This window comes from Hydra vulgaris, chromosome 10 (assembly GCF_038396675.1).
Source record: "Hydra vulgaris chromosome 10, alternate assembly HydraT2T_AEP".
Taxonomy (NCBI): Eukaryota; Metazoa; Cnidaria; class Hydrozoa; order Anthoathecata; family Hydridae; genus Hydra; species Hydra vulgaris.
The window spans coordinates 1,916,825-1,944,378 of record NC_088929.1 but is presented as its reverse complement, the minus strand read 5'-3'; the positions used below and the strand labels follow the sequence as shown (position 1 = coordinate 1,944,378).

The window sequence follows — 27,554 nt, the reverse complement described above, 5'->3', positions numbered from 1 at the left end:
TGTTCATAAAATCAAGTAAATTGTATTTTTAAATTATACAAATATGAATACATGCAGAGCATAGAAATATAAACTTATTAAAAGAATTATATATAATATGTTCGTAAAATATTGCATATGTATATACATACACAATATTCAAATTTGAATATTTTTCAAACGTTTTTAGTTATAAAGATTTTGCTGTATAAAAGGAAAATTTTTGTTAAACAATAGAAAAATCAAAGTTTTTATGTGTCAAAAGTAAAAAGAAATGAAATTTCATTTGCAGTTTGGGTCTGATAAAAGCGGAAGTGAAGTTTGAACCTGCCATTAGACTTTTCGTGCTTTACAATATAAAAAGATAACTGTATGAATTATTAAGTAGTATATAAACACGAATGTACGGGTAAAAAAACATACAAAAAAAAATCCAATTAGCAAAATTAGTAAAAATGTTGACATCGCAAAAAATGACCAAAAAGCCAATTTTCTTGTGAGACTGTAAGCTTTAACTGCTTGATCAAGTTCTTTTTTCTCGGTAGCAGATTTTACCTGAAAAATAATTATGTGTTCTAAAATGTTTCATTGAAAAATAATTATGTGTTCTTGAATGCTTTATTGAAAAAGGAAAAGAATTAGTTTAGTTAAACTTAAAATTTTTCTTTTGATCATTAACAATTGTTTTTTGATAATTAATAATTGTTGTAATTGTTTTTTTTAATCATCGTTAATAATTGATATTATTGTTTATTAACAATTACAACAATTATTTTTAAAACAACTTATATAAAGTTGTAATATGACCATATAATATCGTCAGCCGGGAAGACAAGTGTCGTATTCGACATTGTGTTTAAATTGAGAAACTAGCATTCAAAGTTTAAAGTACAAAATCTCTTTATACAAATTTAATTACTTGTTGAAATTTAGCAAAGTTGACTAAAATCAATATAAGTTTTTGTTTAAATTGTTAAAAATTGTTAACTAAGAGCACTGTTTTTCAAATTCGACAAATGTATTTCGAAATCAGAAAATTTTGTCGGAATACAATTGTCATAGATGCAATTAATTTGATAGTAGGTGAATTAAGGTTAAATTTACTCATGTTGTAACTAAAAATGACTTAAAACTTTAAAATAATTTTAGTTTCACTGCCCTTTGCATTTTTTTCTTTAATTCATTCCCGGTAACCAATTTATCGGCATTATATTTAGAAATATACGGTTTTTACTCTGTAAGCTTCTTATATAGAAATTATTAAGCTTCTTATACAAATTACTTATTAAATGAGTATGATGTAAGGTCTCACTTACTCAATTTATAAATGAATATGATGTAAGGTTTCACTAACTCAATTTATAAATAACTGAGTATTAACAATTTTTTCTTTTTTTACATTAAGCAATTTTTAATAATATTATTTATTTTCGAATAATAGAAAAATAAAATAACTAATTTATCACACATATCTTTTAATTTGTCTGTGAAAAATGACATAAATAAGTTAAACCTTAATTATAAAAATGACATAAATAAGTTAAACCTTAATTATAAAAATGACATAAATAAGTTAAACCTTAATTATAAAAATGACATAAATAAGTTAAACCTTAAAATTATAAAAAACAACCATTTCCATTATAGTACCTTTTTTTTTTAAAATAAAGAAATAAATATATACAATGTTTATTAAAACAGTTAACAAAGTGATATATTTAATTGTTCAGACTTTGTGACTATTAAATATAGAGTATTATAAAATTCAAGATCATCACCAACAAAATATTTTACCATTGACTCAAAATCATTATTTTTTTTTATCTAAGAGTATAAAACGTGTTGAACCATTTTTTAATGGAGGAAATTCTTTCAGAACTTTCTGTTTATTCTTTCTCAGAGAGGTACTTTTTATCACTCTTTCTTCAATTAACAGACCTGAAAACATTTTTTTGAATTTAATATGAAAAGCTAGATGTTTTTCATGACACATTTGTTTTACTTTTGCAAAAGGCACTTTATGGAAATAAAGACTTGGAAGCAAGTTTGAAGTTTTTTAAGTCACCTTTGTACATTTGTAGTTTTTCCAACAGATGATAGTAATTTGGATAAGGTAGGAGGACTGCAAATCTCATAATGTCTTAATTTTTTCTCAACCACACTATGCGCAGTGTCAAGTACGACCAGGTTCACTATACTTTTTGTTCAATGAGTTCCGCTTTCATTTTTTCACTTCCGTTTTTCATTTTCAGGACACAATTAAGTTCCTTTTCTGGAGAACACAAAAATCAGACCACAAAATAAATCAATTTATTGATATATTAGGACTTCAATAGTTTATATAGACAACTTTTAAGTTTATTTGCACCTCTACCAAGCAATAGGTTTATTCGAAAGTGCACAATAAGTTTTGTTATTCAATGAACAGTGGGCTGTGAAATTATAGCAATTTAGTTTTCGTTTATAGTAGAATGCAGAAATATTAGTCATTGGAAAGGGAAATACTATGGAAAACTTATTATATATTTTCTGATCTTATCTAAGACTTGATTAGAAGTTTTTCAACAAACCATTTTTCTTTTCTTAGGGGACCTTGGTAGTCCGCTTACTTTATTTACCATGTTATTAAAGTTACAGTAAATTCTTCTTTCACTGATATCTAAAGTTTTTAGAAAGAATAATTTACAAACTCTGCTTCTGACAAATTTTTACATTCTAAATAAATTCTTGAAATTTCTTTTAGAAATTTCAAGAATTTTGTTTAGAATGTAAAAATAATTATCTCTTTAAAACTATTCGAGCACAAGACGTTGTAATGAAATCTTAGTATACAAGTATTCTATATTTACTTTTTATTGTTAGGAGAAATGATAGTAGAAGAAAAAGATGAATTAGTTGTGTCTTGCGCAACATATCCAGGAGTTTTTTCCTTCATTTGGTGGTTAGGCTCCAATACTATTGGCAATACTATTATAAATATTGTTTGGTTCTTCTGATCATGAGTTGTAATTTTTATTTACTGAACATTTCAATTCAATTTAAAGAAAACAAAAAACAATTAAATATTAAACAATAAATGGAATGTATTCCTTTTTATTTACAAAAAGCATGTTAAAAAGTAAACAACATAGTTAAATCTAAAGTCACGTGAGCAAATAGAACGTCTACGCTAAGTTCAACAAATGTGCGTCGAACGTCTCGTATAAAAAGTTCATTTACCACAAATGATCTACTGAACTATATTGGAAAAAATTTAATAAAACTATCGGATAACTTTTTTAAAAATAAGTTCACAAAAAAAAGATAATTTGCATATATAAGTCATTTTTTTCAAAAATGTCAAATACTACACTTGTATTCCGGACTGACGATATATATATATATATATATATATATATATATATATATATATATATATATATATATATATATATATATATATATATATATATATATATATATATATATATATATATTAGGAATGCGCCGAACCCGGTTTTTGGCCGAACACCGAGTCCGAACGTTCGGCTATAAAATTTTACCGAACACCGAACGGTTCGGCAACCGAACCTTTACTGTTTTTGAAAAAAAAAGACATTAGTTCTGAAAAATTGTGTTATTAAACATTTAACATTTTATTGTGTTATTAAAAACTTGTTAAAACATTAGTAAGGGTTAATAAGTATAAATACTTTAGTTGAACAATTGAAAGAGTCAGTAGACAAAAGACTGAGTATATTTTTACATGATAAGTATTTATGTCTTTCCACTTTTTGTGACCCTAGATATAAATTAATGTATCAAAAGGAAGATGAGAATGTAATAAAAAATTGGCTAAATGAGCAGATGCAAGAAATGAAGCAACATAATTTAGAACTTAAATCCTCTGATTCTGACTGTGAAGAACCTACAGTAAGTGACACAAATAAAGTGTTTGTGAAACCATCGTATCCAAAATTTAATGAATGTTTTCGGCTAGTTTCCAAACTGACTATAAATGAATGTGATTCCAATTTTTCAATTACTAAAGATAGCAAAAGGTTTAAAAGATCACACTCTAATGTGAAAATGATCAACATGGAGATTGAAGAGTATTTAAAACTCCCTCTTGTTATGGAAAAAGTAAGTCCTCTTTTATGGTGGAAAAGTTGTGGAAACTCTTTACAAAATTTAAAGAAAATAGCCCAAAGGTTTCTTTCAGTACCACTTTCATCTGTTGAAAGTGAAAGACTTTTTAGTACAGGTGGCAACATTTATGAACCAAGTAGAAACAGACTATCACCAGAGAGTGGTGAAAAATTAATGTTTATACATTATAACTTGAGGGCAACAAGCGATGATTGATTTTCATGTTTTGACATTTTATTTTTCTGAAATTACTGATTTGTGATTGTTATTACATAATACAATTATACAATAATAACAAAATACTTAATTGGAGTGTTATTATGGAACTCCATAATAATGTTTTTCTCTAAGTTTGTTTCTTTCAAATATTTTTTATCAGTTAAACCAGTTAAGTAGCAAGCTTGTAAGAAACTTTCTCTGTTGAGAAATTTATTTTACCACAGCAACAATAGGCATCACGTTTAACAAACTTAAGTTCAATAAAATATCTTTTTCGTTTAAATTCCTATTTGTTATTTTAAGATTAACAAATGGTGATTTTATAATATTAGATTTTTGTGATGAACTAAAATAATACTCAATCGATGCAGGGGGTAGAGGGTATGCAGAGGGGGTATTTATATTACAATTATTTTAGTTGAGTAATAGTTTTAGCAAATCTGTTATTCCATTTGGTCAGATTAAATTTATTCTGCTTTGAAAATACATAATAAAACTTAAACCAAAACTGTATTGAAATTCATTTATAAAATCATATGCCCTTTAATGTTTAATTGGTACGCTTTTTTTAATAAAAACTTTATCCATTTAAACCGTAGCTGTAGTACGAGTTAAATTTTGTTTATATTTAAACAAATTTATGATGAATTCCGAATTTGCATTATTTGCCGAACATTTGCTAAGGTTCGGCCGAACCGAACGTTCGGCAAAACAGCCGAACGTTCGGTTTTGCCGAACGTTCGGCGCATCCCTAATATATATATATATATATATATATATATATATATATATATATATATATATATATATATATATTTATATATATATAAAGAGAGAGAGAATTTCATCAATTAAGACTCGTCAGAAATGAGATTCATTTCTGGTGAGTCTTAATTAGGGTAACACAGTGTAAAATGAAAAAAGTTTAACAAGTGATTTTTTACTAACTTATTATTACTCTGTTCTTTTAAGAACATTGTAGCTCTATATTTTGTAGAATAAATTTTATATATATATATATATATATATATATATATATATATATATATATATATATATATATATATATATATATAGGGTAGGGTGGGGCAAGATGCCCCCCTTAACAAACTTTAGCGTATATAACAAATACTTTTACATTTTCTTGTAATTTTTCTTTTCAATATCAAAGTCTACTTATAAGAGAAGACATTGGTAAGATAAAATAACTACTTTATTACTGGTGATAAACTTTAAAATTAAAAAAACTAATAATTGTGCAAGGAAACATCTTGCCCCAGCCGTGGGGCAAGATGCTCCAAAGAGTGCATTTTGCCCCAAACCTTTTAAACAGTTGTTAAAAATAACTATCAGTTAAAATAAAAGCTATTAATAGTTCTTTATTAAAACTCTTTACATTTTATTAAAACAACTGAAATATAAACACTGCAATTATTGTATGCAATTGTTTTGAAGATAAATAACTTTCTTTAATTTATATCACTAACATAAATGTTCAAATAACATATACATGATTATGATTCACAGTAGTAGCATAAGTCTGAATCACCTGGACCACATGAAAAGTGGTACCAAGATGTACATTTACTACATTGTGTCCAATCATCAAATGGTGGCACATTGTATGGACAAGAGCATATGGTGCATAGAGTTGTATCAGTGATAAAAATTTCAGAGGCAGAAACCATATCTTTCTTCTTTTTCGTTTGTTTCTTTATGCCATTAGGTCTTTCTGCTTTCTGCTTTTCAGGCTTTTTCACCTTTTTTGTCTTCAAATTTATTGATTTCATTTTTTACTTGATTACCGTATTAAGTGCAGCTTTTTCTTTACGCAATATGACTGCTTGTTGCTTTTTTTTTACATTGTTTTCATGCTCTTCTAGTCGCTTCTTGAAAGGTGAAGAAGTAAGGTTTTCAGCTGACTCTGTCTTTCTCTTTCGTTGTCTTAAAACAGGAATTTTGGGACGTGGAGAAATCTTTTCCAAAATATTTAATGGAGAATTAAGGCCAAGATACTCATCAACTATTGGCAAAACTGCATCATCAACAGCCTTCAATTTTGCAGCAGTAGTTGTTGTGCTCATGACATTTGCCAACTGTATAGGTGCAACAAGAGGCAAATTAGGCAATTCACTAGATTGCTGACAGATTTTCAATGGCTCAGCTTCATTAGTGAGCAAAGCTGCTTCAAAGGCTTCATCATTAAAAATAAGGTCATTTATTGGGTACAAACCAGAGCATCTAAAACCATTGATTGCTTTGTCAATGTTTGCAGTAAAGTTGTAGGCAGTTGCAAAAACACCTGCCATGTCAAAAAATGAAATTCTACCCCCCTGATGTGATAACATCCAGTTGTTTGCTGCTGTATTGTAGCCAACTTTTAATGGTTTAAAAAATGTACGATCTAAAGGTTGCATCTTGTGTGTACAATGAGGTGGAAGAGTTATGAGATAGATCCCATTGTCACGACAAAAGTTAATGGCCTCAAGTGTTTTGTGACTGTGATGACCATCAAGTACAATTAATTGCTCATTATTTTTAGATGCATGAGTCACGGCAACAAAATGTGTTAACCATTCAATGAATAAAGATGAATCAGTCCATACACTGGAGCTAACTCTAATAATTGAGCCTGAAGGTGCACCAACAGCTAGCCTATCAGTCATTCGCTTACGGGGAAATATAAATAAGGGTGGGACATAAGTGCCACTTGCACTCATTGCACACACAACTGTCACAGTAGCACTTCTTTCTCCACTAGTTATTTTCGAAACTTGTCGTCTGCCTTTCGTTGCAATTATTTCTCCTGGCTTACGGACATTTGTGATTCCAGTTTCATCCATATTCCAGAGCTATTTGGCTGAAAACTTATGTTCCTCAAATAATGACTTGTATACTGAAAAAAAACTGATTTACTTTTGGTTTATTGAAGCCAATGGCTCTGCTTATACTGGTGGCTTGTGAAGTTCGAATAGAAAGTTGTGGATTGCGAGACATGAATCTTCGCAGCCAATCTACTCCTGCCATTTTTGACTCTTTATTAAAAGGATTATCGATTCCCATTTGCTTAGCAAAATCATATGCTAGGCGACGCACATCTATTGTTGTCAAGCCAAATAATGCTGTTTCCATAATCTGAACTTGTGTAACAATCTTTAATTCAAATTCTATACTAAAAACAGGAAATTTTCCACCCAGAGACAAACCACCAGCTACTTTTACTTTTCCATCTCGATGACGTTGTAATGTTTTTTTATTAATACTAAATTCTGATGCAACATTCTTTAGACTGCAGCCCATCTTTATTACATCTAATGCTGACTTTATTCTATCATTTGTTGCACCTCTCTGTGTTTTTCGCACATAATTTCTCGCCATTATTTGTAATATTTAAATATGTATCTAAAGAAATATCAAAACCTTAAAATTTTAATTATATAAACATACCAACACATACACAGTATTATATAATTATTCAATACATTATTATTTTATACATTACATAACATCTATAAATTAACTCTCTTTGAGTTAAATAAGAACTTACTAAAGTTACATGTACATACAAAATTACTCAAGATTATTAACAATAACACGATGTTGCAATTATTAATGATGTTGCATGCTAAACACAGCTCCTTTTAGTAGAAATTGTATTATGCGCATGTAATAATATATGAAGTTGTATTAATACAATTTCATTCAGCTGAATGCAATGCATATTTGTAAAAGTTTTACAAATATGTATTGAATTGCAGCAATAGCATGTGATACAGCTTCATTTTACTTAGCATATACATTATAACATTTACTTAATATATAAAATTATTTTAAAAAGCTATTTATAAATATGTATAATAGTTATCAACATATAAACCAACAAATAAACATTGTCAATAACTAAATTAGTAAACGTTTTTATGTTCTAAACACACTTTAAAAATGGTAGAAATTCCGTAAAACCACGACGCAAGAAGCCCTTTGAGGGCATCTTACCCCACGTAACCGAGGACATCTTGCCTCATCTGTAGTGAGTGCAAGTTTAATACAAATAAAATTAATTTTATTGCTAAGTTATAAAATTTCTTGACTATATATTATTGTGGGATAAATTCTCTATAAAACAACAGATTTCTTACCTTAATCGCATAAGTATTGCCAATCCAATAAACATTCAAAATTAGAAGCAACTTACTAACAAAATACTCCAAAAAGTAATAAACCGATTTAAACCTCACCTACCAGCAGTATTAAAAACATTTTTTATTCCACAATTTTGTTTTAACTTTATGAATAGTATTATAGAGGGATAAAACATTACCGCCCTATGATACTCTCACATAAGCAAAAAGACTTCTTGCCCCACCCTACCCTATATATAAATATATATAAATATATATATATATATATATATATATATATATATATATATATATATATATATATATATATATATATATATATATATATATATATATATATATATATATATATATATATATATATATATATATATATATATATATATATATATACAGTATGCAAAAAAAATAATCGTACACTTAACTAGTAAATCAAAAAAAAATTCTTTTTTCAAATCCATGCTTTATGCAAGCAGAATTCTATTGGGCCTAGAAATTCTTTTTTTGTTATCTTTTGTAGAAGGAAAAATTACTGTTACGTTTTTAAATTTTTTTATTATTAATTCAGTGTTCTTATGGGGAAATACAAATTAAACTTTTGTTAACTTAATTAACTTTTTTTGGTCAAATTTTTCCATTTCCTTGTATTGTCATCGAAAATGATTAAGTGTGCAAAATTTGAGCAAAATTGGTTGAGAAAAAAGCTTTCAAAAATTGATTTCAAATTTTGTGGCACTCAAACATATATATATATATATATATATATATATATATATATATATATATATATATATATATATATATATATATATATATATATATATATATATATATATATATATATATATATATATATATATATATATATATATATATATATATATATATATATATATATATATATATATATATATATATATATATATATATATATATATATATATATATATATATATATATATATATATATATATATATATATATATATATATATATATATATATATATATATATATAGAAAGTAACCTTATATAAAGCATGGAAATAGTAGCGCGTTTTAAATTTTTGTTTTTTAACTTAATGACTTTCCTCTTTCGCGCTTTAGCCATTGAGTCGATAAGACGTGATTTTGTTCGAGCGTTAGTTTCAGGATTTTATATATTTTTGTTTATTTTCGTATTCTTTTTATTTCCTTTTCCTCATATTCTCTTTTTTCTAACATTATTTCTTTCTCTATTATTGCTTCATCTTATTAGCTTATTAATTATTTTCTACTTTTAAATCATATTATATTATATTGATTATATTCGTGTCTAAAATAAAAGTTTTGTCGTACTTCGCGCACCTATATTTATATATACCTATACTTATATACTTATATTTTATTATATATATTTTTATTTATATATTATTATTATAAAAATAGTTGTGACTAAGATTTTATTTACGCTTTATATTCGCTTATATTTTTACAGAGTTTACAAGTTCTTTTATTTTTTTTTTTTATTTTTTTTTTATTTTTTATTTTTTTCTTGTTTTAAAGTTTTAATAGTTTTTAACTTACCGTCAATAGTTGCGTTGCACCTGATTTTAATCTGTTTGTTTATTCATTTTTTGAACATTAGTTTTTCAGATCTTTATATATCTTATTCTATTTTGCGCTTTGACAATTTTAAAACATACTTAATATATTATGTAATAAATCCGTGATTATATATATTTCCGGAAAATTAGTTACATTTTTTTTTTTTTTTTTTTTTTTTTTACAAAAAAAATTTTTTTTATTATTTTAAATAAATTTTTAAAAAACGGAAAAAAATAATATTTTTCGTAAAAAAATAAAAATAAATAAAAATAAATAAAAAAGTTTTCAAAAAAAAGTTTATTGAAACTTAAAGGATATAAACTATATCAAAGAGTATTTATCGAGTTAAAAGAAATCATATATACATACGCCTTAAAATTGCTTCCACTGGTAATTGCTAAAAATGGTAACACAAAAACAGCTTAAAGACGCTCTGGAAAACGCTGATAAAATTGCCAAAGAAGAGCTTAAACAAGCTCTTCATGTAATTAAATCACTTACTGCCAGAATTGATGAACTTACTAATAGAATTGATTTGCAGGATATTGAAATAAAGTCCCTGAAAGATAGCAAAAGTAGTGAAAAGCCTTTGTTATCTAAATTAGTTCAACAAGTCAACAAACCCGATACATTAGCAAACGTAGCTGTAGTGAGCGCGCTCAATAAGCATAATAGGGACGTGACTAATAGAGAGAAGAGAATTGTTGTGTTTGGTCTACCTGAATCTGTAAAAACTCAACCAAGCGATATAACTAAAGATGACACCGCGGAATTCAAAAAGATTATGGCATCCTTAAATAAATCAGTCAATATAGTCAGAGTTGAACAAAAAAAATAAGAACTTTAATTCTGGTAAACCTGCTCCTCTTATAATTGAAGTTGATTCGGTATCTATCAGAAACGACGTTATAGCATCGGCAAAACAATTAGCATCGGGCAATTTTAAAGATATATTTATACGTCCTGACCGCACAGCAGCAGAACAAAGTGAATTCAATAAATTAAACTCAGAAAGAAAAGCAGCTAATTCTGACCTTGACAAACTTGGAAAACTTGACAAGCCCTTTAGATTTGTCATCCGCAGCGATAAATTGCGATGCATTGATGTCTCACAGGAAGTTGAAATCAATGGTCGTAAAAAGCATCCTTTCATCAAATGGAAAGATGCACATGCAGCCAGAATTGCAAAAACACAATGAATCAAAGTGTTTACCTGCGAATATTTATTTAAATGCATTAAATACAAGAATAAAATCTGCTAAACCTAACCCTAAAAATACATTTTTAAAATGTTTTTATACTAACGCAACTTCCCTTAATCCGGATAAAATGAACGAATTATCTGCACTTTGTGACATAAACATGTATGATTTAATCTTTATTTCTGAGACAAGGTTTACTGAAATATCTGCTTCTCAATTGAACAACTACTCACTAGTAAAGAAAAATCGAATTAGTCACGGTGGAGGTGTTGCTATCTACATCAAGCGTGATCTAGTCGTGAATGAGGTATCTGATCGTCATCTAAGAGAGATCTTAAACAACAGCAACTCCGAACAAATATGGTGTGAAATTAAAATCGGTAACGAAATTGTTCTTATTGGTTGTGTCTATAGACCACCTTTATCGAATATAAATGATATAAATAAAACTATTATATTGGCTAAGCAAGCTGTTGATAGAAAAGCGTATAGTTGTATGTTACTAGCAGGTGATTTCAACTTTCCGGAAATCAAATGGCACAATGATGACAGGATCGAATTACTAAGTGGTCAAAATAGTGCGGCAAGTGTTTTTCTTGATACTTTGGCTAATCATAACCTAGAACAATTAGTTGATTTCTCAACATTCGAAGCATCTATTGGTAAAGCAAAAAGCATTTTGGATTTAATTATTACAGACTTATCAACAAGAGTAATCAACTTATCTAGCTTTCTGCCGTTAGGTAATTCGTCACAAGGTCATCGCATACTGAGTTGGGATTATGTCGTCCTTTCTAAAAATGAGACTACTTTCTCAAACAAAAAATATGACTTTAATAAAGGTGACTATATAAATTTCGGTAAAAAGATTATGGAAACTAATTGGAAGCAATTATTTGAAAATAAAAACACTAATGAGTGCTATGAACTTTTCTGCAATAAATATAATAAACTCAGCAAGCAATTTATTCCGTTAAAAAAAGTCCATACCACCCGTAATGCGCCGTGGATGAATAAGGAGGTACTGGCTATGATAAAGCAAAAAAAACAACTGGGCAATTACTTATCTGCGACTAACTGGCGATCAGCGACACTGATTCGTGAATATAGGAAACTAAGAAGTCAAGTGCAGAAAGCATGTAAACGTCGTGTTCGAGTATTTGAAGCACAACTAGCATCTGATAAAATGAATCCTAAAAGGGTGTACGCTTATGCTAAGGCGCAACAGAATGTTCATGTATCTATTAGTGCTATATCTAATGCAAAAGGTGAAACGTTAACAGAGGGAATACATATCGCAAACAGACTTAACGAGCACTTCAAATCAGTTTTTGTAGATGATAGTAAAAGTAGTCAGTTACCTATTTTTGAGAGAAGGCATTATCAAGAAGACTTAGGCGATATAACTATTAACTTTGAAGCGACGCTAGCTTATTTGAAAGGTTTGAACCCGAATAAATCTATTGGTGCTGATAACATTAGTCCAAAGGTACTTAAAGAATGCGCAGCTCAAATGACTTATCCTCTTACTTTACTTTACAATAAAGCACTGTCCGAAGGCTCAACACCTACAGCTTGGAAACAGTCACACGTCACACCGTTGTTTAAAAAAGGTCGTCTTGATGCCGCTAATTACAGACCAGTGTCTATCACATCAGCTCCATGCAAAGTAATCGAAAAGATTATCAGGGAACAGATAACTAAATATCTTGAAAAAACGAGCAGCATCTCACATAATCAACATGGATTTATGTCCAAAAAAGGATGCACATCTAACTTATTGGAGAGTGTCGACTACATCACGAAAGCGTTAAGTAAAAGATATTTTGTCGATATTGCATTTTTGGACTTCGCGAAAGCGTTTGATAAAGTTTCTCACCGTAGACTACTTCATAAATTGAAAGCATATGGGATTAATGGCAATGTTCTAAAATGGATTGAGTCATTTTTGATTAGTAGAAAACAGCGAACTGTTTTAGGTGAACACTCTAGCGACTGGACCGATGTTCTAAGCGGAGTTCCTCAAGGATATGTACTTGGTCCAACATTATTTATTATTTATGTAAATGACTTAACGGATAAGTTAAAATCAGTTCATAAAATCTATGCTGATGATACTAAACTGTTACAAGAAATAAGACCTGAGTTTCACGATGCTGATTGCCTGATCCTACATAATGATTTAAACATTGTCACAGAATGGTCAAAGGAATGGCTGATGGAGTTAAATGTTCAAAAATGTAAAGTTATGCACCTTGGTTATGGAAATAGTAATTATGAATATGTAATGAATGATGGAAATGCATCACTTACTCTTGAGGCAACGGATATTAAGAGGGACCTGGGTATCTTCATATCTAATGATCTAAAATGGAATCAACACATACAGGTTGCAACACGTAAAGCGAGTATGATACTTGGCCTATTAAAAAAGACATTTAGATCAAGAGATATGGAAGTTTGGAGTAAGTTATACACTACGTATGTTAGGCCGCACCTGGAATTCGCTATTCCGGTATGGTGTCCTTACTTAAAAGGTGACATCAAAGAAATCGAAAAAATTCAGCGCAAAGCAACAAAAGTACCTCATGATTTAATAGGATTACCTTACGCTGAAAGGTGTCGTCGGCTCAATTTTATTACTTTGGAAACTCGCAGGAGACGTGGCGACTTAATCCAACAGTTTAAGCTAGAAAACGGTTTTGAGAGTATCAATTGGCATAATCCACCAATTCGCAGATCATCTTCCAATGTCCTAATGCGTGAATTCACATATAATAATGCTCGTCACAATTTTTTTACAAATCATATTGTCAATGATTGGAATAACTTGCCGTCAGCATGCAAAAAGGTTCCGTCAGTTAACGCATTTAAGAATAGAATTGACAAGTATTTTTTTTTCTCCAGCTGCAAACAGTACATCTTTTACTGAAGATGAGCTGCACGTTTATTAATTAATTCGTGCTTTAGCAGCTACAAATATTGGCTTTTTAGATACTATTTGTCATAGATGTAAACTTGAATTAAATGAAAGCAATCTTTTTTCCCTTTTCCCAATTTTGATATCAACTTACTTGCTATGAACAACAATTGCTTTTTTTTTTTTTTACTTAAAGTTTATATTTCACAAACCATAAATTTTTGTATAATTTTGTTTGTTTGGTTTTTAATTATTTGTCATTTTATCTACGAGGACTTATTTAAATATATTACTATTACTATTACTAATAACTTAAGACTTAAAAAACAATTGGTTTTGAATCGCTGCGCTTTAATGTCTTCGAAACTGCAAATAATTTGCAAATCAATGATTTTTGTGACGTAATACGCAATTCATATCAAATAAATAAAATGTATGGGGAAATACAAATTAAATTTTTGTTAACTTAATTAACTCTTTTTGGTCAAATTTTTCCATTTCCTTGTATTGTCATCGAAAATGATTAAGTGTGCAAAATTTGAGCAAAATTGGTTGAGAAAAAAGCTTTCAAAAATTGATTTCAAATTTTGTGGCACACAAACATATATATATAGAAAGTAACCTTATATAAAGCATGGAAAAAAATCATAATTTTTAAGATTGCATCAGAAAAATGAGTTTTCTGTTAAATTATTTGGAATTTTTTTTTGATATTTTATTAAGTAATGTTTTAAGAATTTATTTCTGCATTGGTGAACAAATTGTCTTTCAAACCTATTGAACTTTACACAATTGATCTAATGATGCATAAAATTGACTGCAAAAAAAAAAAAATCGTACACTAATAAAATAGGTCGTTATTTTAAAGTAAATTAGGCGAACCAAACAATTAAACTAGTAAGTAAAGTTGAAAGTAATAATTTTTTAAATACACTTTCGTCCTAGAAATAAAACAAAGTATATTTAAATAGTATTTCAGCAAAATGTTGTCAAAAAAAAAACACATTTGTCTTTCCATCAACGGAGCCTCGTTGTTGATTTGAAAAATCAAGGAAAATCTTACTGCCAGATACAAAAAGAAACAGGAATTCCTTTTACGACAGTGTCCTCAATTGTTAAGAAGTATGATCTGATTGGAACCGTTGCTAGTGTGGCTGGTAGAGGACGAAAACGCAAGACCACTAGTGCAATTGATCGCAATATCATCATTAATGTAAAAAAAAAAAAGATTTGTTTTGGAAGTTAAATTAGCTTTAAAAGTTCAAGATGATCACAACATCACAATGACTCCTCAAACAATCCGAAATTGTATTAGAGAACATGGATACAGAGGTAGAGTAGTTCGAAAAAAACTTTTTTCAACTGCATAACAAATGAAACGTCGATTGGAATTTGCAAAGAAGTACGAAAAAATGCCAATATCATATTGGAAGAATATTTTGTGGTCAGATGAGTCAAAATACAACCTTGTTTCATCGGATGGAGTCCAAAAGGTGTGGCAAAAAAAGAGAGAAGCTTATAAATTAAGTTGTTTGCGAGGTAGTGTAAAGCATGGAGGAGGAAATGTGATGGTTTGGGGTAGTATGAGTCAGAAAAGAGTGGGGAAATTGACATTTATTGATGATAAAATGGATGCTTCAATGTACTGTGAAATTCTCAAAGCCAACTTGCGATCATCTGCTAAAAAATTGAGAATGGGAAACGATTTCATACTCCAGCAGGATAACGATCCAAAGCATACCGCTAAGAAAACAAAGGTATACTTTGACACAAATAGCATCAATGTTTTGGAATGGCCTCTTCAAAGTCCGGATTTAAATCCAATAGAAAATTTGTGGTATATTTTGGACAGAAAAATTGGCGATCGAGCAATTACACGCAAAAAAGACTTGAAAGTAGCTATATTGAACGCATGGGTAATATAACAACAGAAGTGACCCAAAATTTGGTCAACTCAATGCCGAATAGTCTAGCTGAGGTCATCAAGGCCAAAGGAGGCCCCACTCGATACTAATCTCCACGAAGTTTGATAAATTTGACATTATTTTTGAACTGTACGATTATTTTTTTTGCATTCAATTTTATGCATCATTAAATCCATTGTGTAAAATTCAATAGGTTTGAAAGACAATTCCAATGCAGAAATAAATTCTTAAAACATTACTTATCAAGATATTAAAAAAAACAACCAATATTTTAACGGAAAACTCATTTTTTAGATGCAATTTTAAAAATTATGAGTTTTTTTTTAAGTGTACGATTATTTTTTTTGCATACTGTATGTATATATATATATATATATATATATATATATATATATATATATATATATATATATATATATATATATATATTTATTTATTTATTTATTTTCAGTACTCACTGTTCTGTAGTTTTTTGTAGTCTACTAGTTACTAATTTACAGCTCAGTAATTTGTTATTACATTAGTACTTATTACGTATCGTATTGTAATTTATATTATATCATTTAAATTTTGTTATTAAACTGTTGATATTTTAAACTTTACCTATTAAAAATGTCTCAAATTTGGACAAGTTTTACCAAAGGTATTGAAGAACACAACAAGCACTTAGTATTTTGCAATGCCTGATTTGTATGAATTGCATACAAATACGCACATAACATCTCCTTTTTTTATTAATAAAAATAGTAAATACCTACTTGCTACTTTCTAATTCCTTGTTCCTACCTCATAGGTGGGTATCTAATAATAAATTGTGAAAAACTCGAAAACCCTGGTGTATTTGCTATTAGGGGTCTTATATTTAGTCGATTGTCAATAGATCTGAGATCGTAATTCGAATTATTTAGGTTGATACTTGATAATAATGAAAAAATAGCTGATTATCTCAAAAACAATGAAGCCGGATTGGATTCGAAATCCGAATCAACGGATTGAATCCAAAATCCGAATCGACGGATTGGATCCGTGAATCCGGATAAAACGGATTGATCCGAAATTCGGATTAAATAATTGTAATCCGTAATCCGGATTGGTCAAAATAATGCTCAGCACTAATATATATATATATATATATATATATATATATATATATATATATATATATATATATATATATATATATATATATATATATATATATATATATATATATATATATATATATATATATATATATATTATGCTAATAGGTGAAGCAAACAGAAAACAAAATGCGAATTTGAAGTATTAGACTAAATTTTCATTTAATTTTGATTAATAAATTTGTTGGAAGTATAATTTTTTTTTTAATTACAAAACATTTGCTCTTTCGGTAATTTGTAAAACATTAGAAGTGACTTTTCATTCAAAATTCTCACTTACTTGGTAGGAATAGTATATGGCAAATGCACCAATAGGAAAAAAGCCAAAAAAGAAAGAAGACCAAGCTAAACACGTGCAAGCCGGTGGGTATTCTAATTCTACCTGAGGTTGTGCACTTTGGAACTCTGAATAAACTACATTTTGGTTAGCCTTGTTTGGTTCAATATCGACTACCACTGACTGAATCTGAAATTGAAATTTTTTGCTATTTTTAATTTCTAATTTTCACTTTTTATTTCATCATAAAGTAAGTTATAGTCTTAGCTTAATATCTTAATATACTTTAATTATTATAAAACAAAAAATAAAACAAACAAAAAAATGATTAATATAAACATAACAACAAGTTTCAAAGGCCATTAAAATTTTAATAAATTTAAATAATATATTAAGAATATTAAAATACTTTTTAATGTTCAAAGAATATGACCATGTTATTTTAGTATATGTATTGCTTACGAGATTTAGTGTATACACTAAATCTCGTAGGGGACAGGTTTATATATATAAATATATATTTAAATATAAAAATAATTTTGTTGAACATAACGCTTAAAATATTTTTTAACTATAATAACGTTATATTTTTTGCTGTGTACGTATTGCCTATGGTATACTGTTTTGAAAAATTCCGCAGATGTAGTTATTGTCAACTTTTATAATAGCTGTATACATTTTTTCTTCTAGTGTGTTTGATTGAATTTATTAATTGCTCACAGTTACAACATATTGTAATTTTAAAAATGGCATTTATAAGATTTTGCTTGTTTTTCCATTTTTAATAGATTTTTATTCTCACTTAAAAGGTTTCCCCAGCGTTGTTTTTAGCGTATGGCTTAGTGTTATAGTTGTTAAAAACTAGACTCGTAAATTTTGACTGGTGTACATTTTTGTACATTTACAAATGATGTACATTTATAAATGATGAACCTTTTTCAAAAATTTCTATTAGATGCTTTGCAGCTTTTAAAAGATCAAATAGAATTTCAAACGATCAAAATTGATGTTTCAAAAGGCAAAAATAGATTTTTGTGTTGTTGTGGATTAAGTGCAATAAACCATAGATTAACTTGATGTTATTTCGCCCATCATTAAATCTCACCCACTCGCCTGCCATCTTTGATTGCTTATAAGTCAGCGACCACATCACTACATCAACAACAAAACATTTAGAATAGTCTTAATCAAAATCAAAACAACTACTACTAAAGAAATCGTACTACTACTAAAGTAGAAAACTACGAGAAAAAAAAAAGAAAAGAAAACTACTACTAAAGAAATTGTAATTAAAAAAAGAAAATAAAGAAATACTTGTCAATGAAATTTTGTTAGTTTTTGGTAAGTTTTTTGCTACCTGATTTGCTGATTTCAAACTAGCTTATCTAACTCAACCGAGTTTAATTATGTTATTTATGTTGTTTAATTATGTTGTTGTCTTATTTAATTATGTTGTTGTGAATTTTAAACTATAATATTATTATTAATTGTTCATAATTTATTCTGTAGCATAATAAATTTAATTTTGTTTAAAATGGTAGGTAATGCTTAAAATTGTTTTTTTCCCAATCTTACCAAAAAAACTCAATCTCGCTCACAGAATGTATTCTCGCTTCATGCATCCAACCTCGACCCGGGTAGTTAAGAATAGATTAAGCGCATTATATAAATTATTATTCCAGAGATTTACCTGATATTTACTTGGAATCATCCACAAGCTGTTTTTACTTTGTAACTTTTAGGTCCTGGACGTTATTCCCGTATGTTACTCGCGCCTAGGATTAGGGTTTGGTTACAAAATTATTAACGTATGTTAAAAACCATATATTATTTATATGGTTTTTAACATATCTTAATAATTTTAGCTTTTTTAAATTTTGAACTTTCTGACAAGTTAATATGACATTTTGTACTATAATATTATTCATTTAGTCCTGTTTTGAAAATTAGCCTTCAAAACAAGCGGTGGGGGATGTAAATCATTTATACAATTACACAGGGAGCCTACTGGAAAGACTAGTTCTACAAGGTTTCAAAAAGTTATAAGAAAACCCAACAATAGCTACCAACACATAATATTTCTTTAACTTGTGTTAATAATATTAATCATTTAATTGATTATAATTAAGCTTTTTATTGAAGCTAAAATCAATGCTTCAGAAGGATGTTCAACCAAAACAAGATAATATTTAATATTTAAACCTGTAAACTATTTTTTAAACTGAGTTGAATTTAATTGACTAATTATTACCTTTGATCTTCTGCTTCTATCATCTAAATTTTCCAGTCCTTTCACTTTCTACCTGGACCTGCTGCAATCTTTTTTTTGTCAACAATGTGAAAAAGTTGAAACTATCATGAAATCTAGTGGAATCTTTTAGTTTTTGAACTAAACTCATAATTAAACTAATTAAAAAAAAATCAATTTATGACACATTTTTGAGATCTCAGTAATGAAAATCTAAAGTTAAAGTTTATTTTCAAAAATATTGTTAATAGTTACCAGACATCTTAAACATATGACTTCATAGTTACCAAACATCTTAAACATATGACTTCATAGTTACCAAACATCTTAAACATATGACTTCATAGTTACCAAACATCTTAAACATATGACTTCATAGTTAAAAACATCTTAAACATATGACTTCATAGTTACCAAACATCTTAAACATATGACTTCATAGTTACCAAACATCTTAAACATATGACTTCATAGTTACCAAACATCTTAAACATATGACTTCATAGTTACCAAACATCTTAACATATGACTTCATAGTTTCCAAACATCTTAAACATATGACTTCATAGTTACCAAACATCTTAAACATATGACTTCATAGTTACCAAACATCTTAAACATATGACTTCATAGTTAAAAACATCTTAAACATATGACTTCATAGTTACCAAACATCTTAAACATATGACTTCATAGTTACCAAACATCTTAAACATATGACTTCATAGTTACCAAACATCTTAAACATATGACTTCATAGTTACCAAACATCTTAACATATGACTTCATAGTTACCAAACATCTTAAACATATGACTTCATAGTTACCAAACATCTTAAACATATGACTTCATAGTTACCAAACATCTTAAACATATGACTTCATAGTTAAAAACATCTTAAACATATGACTTCATAGTTACCAAACATCTTAAACGACTTCAAATTAAACTTGAACTACTTTTATCGACATCAATCTTAAAAAAAAAAAAAGAGCGACACAATAGGAAGACTTTTGTGAACCAGTTTTCCGATAAAGTAAATAAAATGAATAAGTCGGAAAAAGGCGTATAAATTGGTGAAATCTTAAAAATTATTCACAACAAAATAATTATTGTCTTTTAGTGGTATTTAGTTACATTATAATTTAATCATTTTCTAAGAATAGTTTTTATGAGGTTTTATTTTGCCGTTTTTTTTTATAGATTTTAGCTCACTGTGCAACGGGTCCAAAGGTCATTTTTAGCCTTTTTTTTTTTTTGTCTTTTTTTGGATGAAGTGAGGCGAGTGCTCCCATTATGTATTTTTTAAAAATTTTTTTATTGTTTGACCAAGTAAAAAGAAATATAACTACAATGTTAAGCATGTATCGCAATTTTAAGCATAGTTTAAATAGAGATGGTCGGACATGGGCCAAATTGTGTCCGATGTGCGACCGAGTCAAAAAAAATTTTACAAGATGATTGATCGGTTTGAATTAAAAAACTTTCAATGGTGTCCGTGATCGAAATGTTCGGTTCTGATTAAAGAATATTTTGTCAGATGTCCGCCATTGTCCGGCTTTTTTATGGCCGCAATGTTCGGTGTCCAACCGGGTCAGCATTTCTGGGCCAAATCGATTAAAATTGATTGACTTTTCCAAAAGTGTTCGACTGTTCGGTTGTACAACTTGTTCAGCATTATTATCTCTCTTGAATTTATTCCATTTTAATCCGAATTATTCACCACAGCTTTAAATTATTTCAAGACTTTTGCTATTGTTTCGCAGTGGAAGCTATTAAAGTTACACCACTTATTTGGAACACATCAGGCCGTTGTAGTTCTGAGGGAAGAGAAGAGATATTTTACATAAGTGCTAGAGAGTGCAAGGTAAATTACCATATTTGGACAGGTGTCCAGTATTGAGAAGTGAATTTCAGAGGGAATATGATTCAGTGTCCAGTTCAGTGTACAGTAAGTGTCCTTTAAGTGTTCTGTACGTTGTTTTGATTATTGTGTTTTGACGTTTCTGGGGTGATTATTTAGTTGACGTTTACCGGAAAATAAATGCGTTACAATTAATAGTTAATTGTTATAGTGGAAATATTTTTTTTTTCTGGAGATTCTAAGTTATGGTTACTGTATATTTTAGTTTATAGTTTATAGTTGATATCGTTTAACCTTTGTTTTATCCTAGTTAAAGTTTTTTTTATTAAAAATCACGATGTATGCGAAACTATGCTACAGTTGTACTCTTGTTGCTTGTGAACAGATATCTGAAGAGCATGAAACGTGCGCACATATAAACGTTAAATATTTTGTTTATTTCGATTCTATTGTTATCTTGTTGTAAACTTTTAATGGTCTATTGTTCTATATACGCATCATAGCTTTGTATGTGACCGCAGAAAAGCTGAGTAATTCTTCAGGTGTGTTTTTCATGCTTTTTTTCATGGAAACTATTTGTTTGTGGTTTTATTTTCGATTACTCACCACAGCTTTAAACTATTTCAAGACTTTTAAAAGTTCAATTCTTCTTGGACTACAGGATATTGGTAAATATTAGTTACACATTTTCGAGAACTTACTACACAAAAATACAAAATGACGCATGTTATAAAAGATATCTATGAGACTTCAGATGAAGTCATTGAACTTATTGCAATTTTAAATGAACAAATTTCCAGTAGTTCTGTTCTTTTGAAAACGAAAACTACTGGTGTAGGTAAGTCTGAAGTTTGGATGAATTTTTCTTTGCTCTTCAAATTACATGCCACCAAACCTGTCAAAAATAATGCAGTATGTAACATTTGTAAAAAAGCTGTTCACCAAAAGCTAAGTAGCACTACTACTTTGATCAGACATTTAAAAACACATGCCCCAACAGCTCAAGATCCTTCACAGTCTATTTTGCCAGTAATAAAAAAGGAAAATTCTAGTGTTTCAAAGTCTAGAATCACAATCAGCCGAATACTTAAAGCGAAACTAGAAAGAAGTGGTGTAGGCATAACTACTGACATTTGGACTGATGATTTTCACAGAAACTCATATCTATCGATAACGCCGCATTGGATTGAAAATAATCAAGTACAGGAGGCGGCAATGGCTTTTTCTGTGTTACCTCCTATTTCAAAAACTGCCACTGTCGTCTCTTGATGTCTCATTGACAATTTTAAAAAGGTAGATGCCTATACTGCTGGCGGACTGAGACGAATAATTTTCACTACTGATCAAGGTTCTAATATTTTGAGTGCTTTCAAAGATAGTGGCTTTGTAGTAGCAATAGAAGATATAGACATTCGTCCAGAAATCTTGCAATCGACAAGAATCTCATGTAGCTGCCACATCTTGAACAATGTTTTGACAAAACTTTTTAAACCATCTGAACTGAAAATTCACTGCTTATCTTTGCATGATCTTCTTTAAAATTGTTATCAAGTTGTTACATTCGTGAAGAGTGGAAATGTGAATGCAAAATTAGTCCGGACTCTAAAAAAATATGTAGCTACAAGTTGGAATTCACACCGGGCACTCTTTAAAGGAGTCCTTCTAATGTATGATGAATTGTTGATTCATTTACGAGGAACTAATAAAATGGTAGCAATTGAGGCAATCGACAAAAATCAGTTGGAGGTTTTGGTTAAATTTTTAAAAGTTTTTTAAAGCTGCAAGTGATGATTTGGAAGGGTCAACCTATCCAACAATTTATATGCCAATTTTGTTAAATTTTAGTATGCAAGATTACTTCAAGTCTTTCTCCTCATCTTTTGCACAGATTCCTTTGAACATTACTCCTGAATCAGACAATCCTGAGTCTTATGTAATTGATGATGAAACTGAGTTGGCAAACACTCTTCCGGTTGAAAACTTCTTGCGTTGGGTTAATGATTCTGACTTTGAAACTCAATATGATTCTCAGGTCTTTACACAGGACTATGAAAACCAAAGAGATATTATTACGTACTTGTTAAGTTTTGAAACTGACATTTTGTCTGATAAATTCAAAATAAATCATATTCATTGCATTGATTTGTTTCTTATTTCTTTTTGCAAGTCTTTTAGAGTCTTCGGACAAAATGCTTCTGCCAAGCTTATAGAAACAAAGGAAAACCTGCGACGTCTTATACAATATTGTAATTTTGAAAAGACAAACTCATCACCGACCAATTCTCCACCTCAGAAAGAGCAGCACTCCTCTACCAAGCCTTTTTCTAACCACATTTTGCCTTCACTTTCTTCCTTTATTGACTCAACAGCCCCTGTTGAGAATAATGAAATTGAACAATATAGTAGAACTGAAGTTGTGGCACCAAATGTTAAAGATTTAAAAAATTTGGGGAATGAAGCACTAAAGTGGTGGGGAAAAAATAAAGAGACATTTCCAGTATTGTTCATTGTATCTAGCTTTGTTCTTGCCATTCCTGCTACCTCAGCCCCAAGTGAACGAATGAATTCCATTGCAAAGCTGATTACTAATGACAGGAGAGCCAATCTTGAACCAGAAACAATTGTAGCCTTGATGCTACTTCGAATGGACAAGGAACTGCAAAATTCCTATTTCAATGCCAAGGACAAACACTAAGAAAACTTATTGAAAACTTACTCAACTTTTTTTTTAAATTTACTTCCGGTATATACTTCACTTAAACCTGTACTAGAAATTACTACGAACCTGTAAATATGAAATACCAATAAATATGAAGAATTACAACAACAACAAAAAATTGTCCGATTCTAGTGTCATTTTTTATTTTTTATTTTTTTGCATGTTCGACGTCCGACCGCGTTCGATATTTTTAGTTCAATGACTGTTCGGTGATCGATCGGTGTTTGGTTCAACATTAGTTTTTCTGTCCGGTGTTTGGGGTGTCCGAGTTGTCCGGGTTGTTTGACAAAATTATTGTTGCTCGTGTTCGATCGGTTCGGTGGTTCGGACCGTACGAACACGGGCGAACAGAAAAACGTCAATCAGTCCGAACATTAACATGCAAATTAACATGCTTAAACTCTAAGTTTAAGCATGTTAATTTGCATAATTTATTACAATATTTAAGTAATGAAGATCAAAAATTTTTGCGTTTTATTTGTATTCTATATAATAAAATGGCTAATATGTTAAAAATTTTGAAGACCATGTATTTTATTGTAATTATTTAATTGTAATAATTTAACTGTAATTATTTAATAGTAATTCTTTATTTGTAGTTATTTAATTGTAATTATTTAATAGTAATTATTTAATAGTAATTATTTAATTGTAATCATTTAATTGTAATTATTTAATAGTAATTATGTAATAGTAATTATTTAATAGTAATTATTTAATTGTAATTATTTAATTGTAATTATTTAGTTGTAATTATTTAATTGTAATTATTTAATTGTAATTATTTAATTGTTATTATTTAATTGTAATTAGTTAATTAATTTCTGAAAATACAAGCTGTTGATATAATTGTTTTAACATAATCAGTTTTTTTCTTAATTGACTTTTCGCACTTTTATTTGTTTGATACAACAGAAAAATTATTTTCTCCTCAATGTGTGATTTATTGATCAAAACTTATAAAAGTTCTGTATCACCACTGGCTTTCTTTTTTTCTGTACATGATGGTACATACTCAACCTCTAATAGATTAAAGTTCTTCTTTCTCGTTTTACTTTTACCGGTAGTATTTTTTACTTCTTTCTTCTTACTTTTCTTTTGCTCTAAAATATTTCTCATTGGCGAACTAATAATAATAGTGGAAAATTCCTTTCTTAAACATGCTCTGGTTTTAACTCTATTAAATGAAATTACCTTTCAAACATTTTATCTATTAAAATTAAATGGTAAGAAACATTAAAGTTCTGGCCGCCTGACGTCCGTGTGTTATCAATGACACTTTAGACGTTCAAAATTTTATTTCACTAAGTTCGTTCGTTATTTCCCCGCAGACACAAACAAATGAAATACGATTATATAATCATTCATAATTATAATATCATATAATCATTCAGAATCATAAATATTTAATCTATTAAGGTTGTATTGACATACCCATAATATAAAACGTATTAAAAACTCCTTAATTATGGTGCTATGCAAAAACAATAACAAAAAAAGTGGTCTCATATTCATAGTAGCCACAACAGGATTGTTTCTCAAGCAAAAAACTACATAAAATTATCAGAAAAAGTTAGGATCAATTTAATGGAAACAACGAGCGTAGCTTCACTACACTACTGCACCTGTGGAACTGATTGGGAGACCCTCTCTCAGCAGGCAAAAAGAAATTATCACCTATCTTTTTCTAAAATGCCGTTTTGACCATGTTCGGACTTACCCCGCATTTGACATTACTCCACACTCCCCTAAGCATTCAAATTTATCCAATAATTATGATAATTTAACTAATTATGATTGTTTTAAGATTTGGATACTGCTGTATTAAAGAAAAAAATACAAAATAAAAATAGCTCTTCATATTTAATCGTAAAATCACATTATTATTCACTCACACACATACACACATATCAAATAAAATATTGGTATACTTACGAAAACGTTTTTATAAAAGATTATTTAATTGCATACATTTTTTTCGTTCTGATATATTGTTTCATACGGAGGTGGAGGATCAACTTCAAAGTAGCTTGGAGGAAGATCTAAGCGGTAACACAATTTAGTTTTTATGATAAATTGTTTTAAATCTTATATAAAAAAACAAACTTACTAATTTGCTCGTCCATGTTTTTAATCAAAAAAGTCTAAAAGATAAAAACTTATATTCTATCTATTTTCAGAATTAAACATTTTCTTTAGATTTTAATAATCTTTTTGTGTTTTTTTATCTTATTAAAAAAAATCCTATTACAGTTTTATATCCTTGCTTTCGGTTTTAATCTTTCAATTTATTGGGTTCTATTAATCATTTAATATTGTTTGTTTTAATAATATTCATTTTACAAACTATATGAAAAAAACAAGAAATAGATAAAATATTAGAGGTTTTTTAGAAAAAATTTAAACACTTTTGTATAGATATTAAAAAAAATTAAATTAATTAATGATAATATTAAAACAGAGTACATTGAAATAGACCTAATAGTAATACTCATGGAGCAAGACCCTGGTAGCATGACCCAAATAGCAAGCTCTAATGCTACATATTTATTTTAACAATAGCTAAATATAGTTAATAACATTTTCCCAATATCAAATACACACAATTTGATATTTTTTTTTTGTTTTGTTTGTTTTTCTTAAATATTAAATAAATTTATACAACAAGATAGCTAAGATTAAAAAAATCGTTATACAGTAACAATTAAAAAATTGTTGTACAATAACAAATATAATAAAATATACTAGTATAAATAATTTTTGAAGCTTGATGAAAAGTGTCCAATTTGTTTTCTTAACATTGAGTGACAACTTACTTTTTTTAAACCAGTTAGAAATTTTTGTTAATTCAAGGTTCATATTTTGAAATAATGCCGTTATGTTATTATGAGATAAAAAGAGATTAGTATCATCAGCAAACACGACCGTCATTAAATTAGAGGTTTCAGGGAGATCATTAATGTAAATTAAAAAGAGCAGAGGTCCTAGTATAGAACCCTGAGGGACCCCACATGTTATATTTAGTAAATTGGAACGAACATTTGTATTACTTTAAACAAACTGTTCACGGTTGCTTAAATAACTTTTAAGTATCATTAAAATATTTTCTTTAATACCATAAAACTCAATTTTTTTAAATAGAATTATGTGGTCAATCGTATCAAAGGCTTTTAATAGATCAATGAAAACGTCTAACGTATATT

General features: G+C 28.6%; 1 protein-coding gene across 1 annotated transcript; it reads right to left on the bottom strand.

The window, feature by feature from the left end:
- Positions 1–26,551, bottom strand: LOC136085717 (uncharacterized). The gene is made up of 4 exons (XM_065807053.1): positions 26,462–26,551; positions 26,323–26,393; positions 17,523–17,708; positions 1–534 (listed from the first exon to the last, which is right to left on the bottom strand). The coding sequence occupies exons 1-4, from the start codon at positions 26,475–26,477 to the stop codon at positions 313–315; spliced, it is 495 nt and encodes a 164-aa protein (XP_065663125.1). The 5' UTR covers positions 26,478–26,551; the 3' UTR covers positions 1–312.
- Between the last annotated feature and the right edge of the window lie 1,003 nt (positions 26,552–27,554).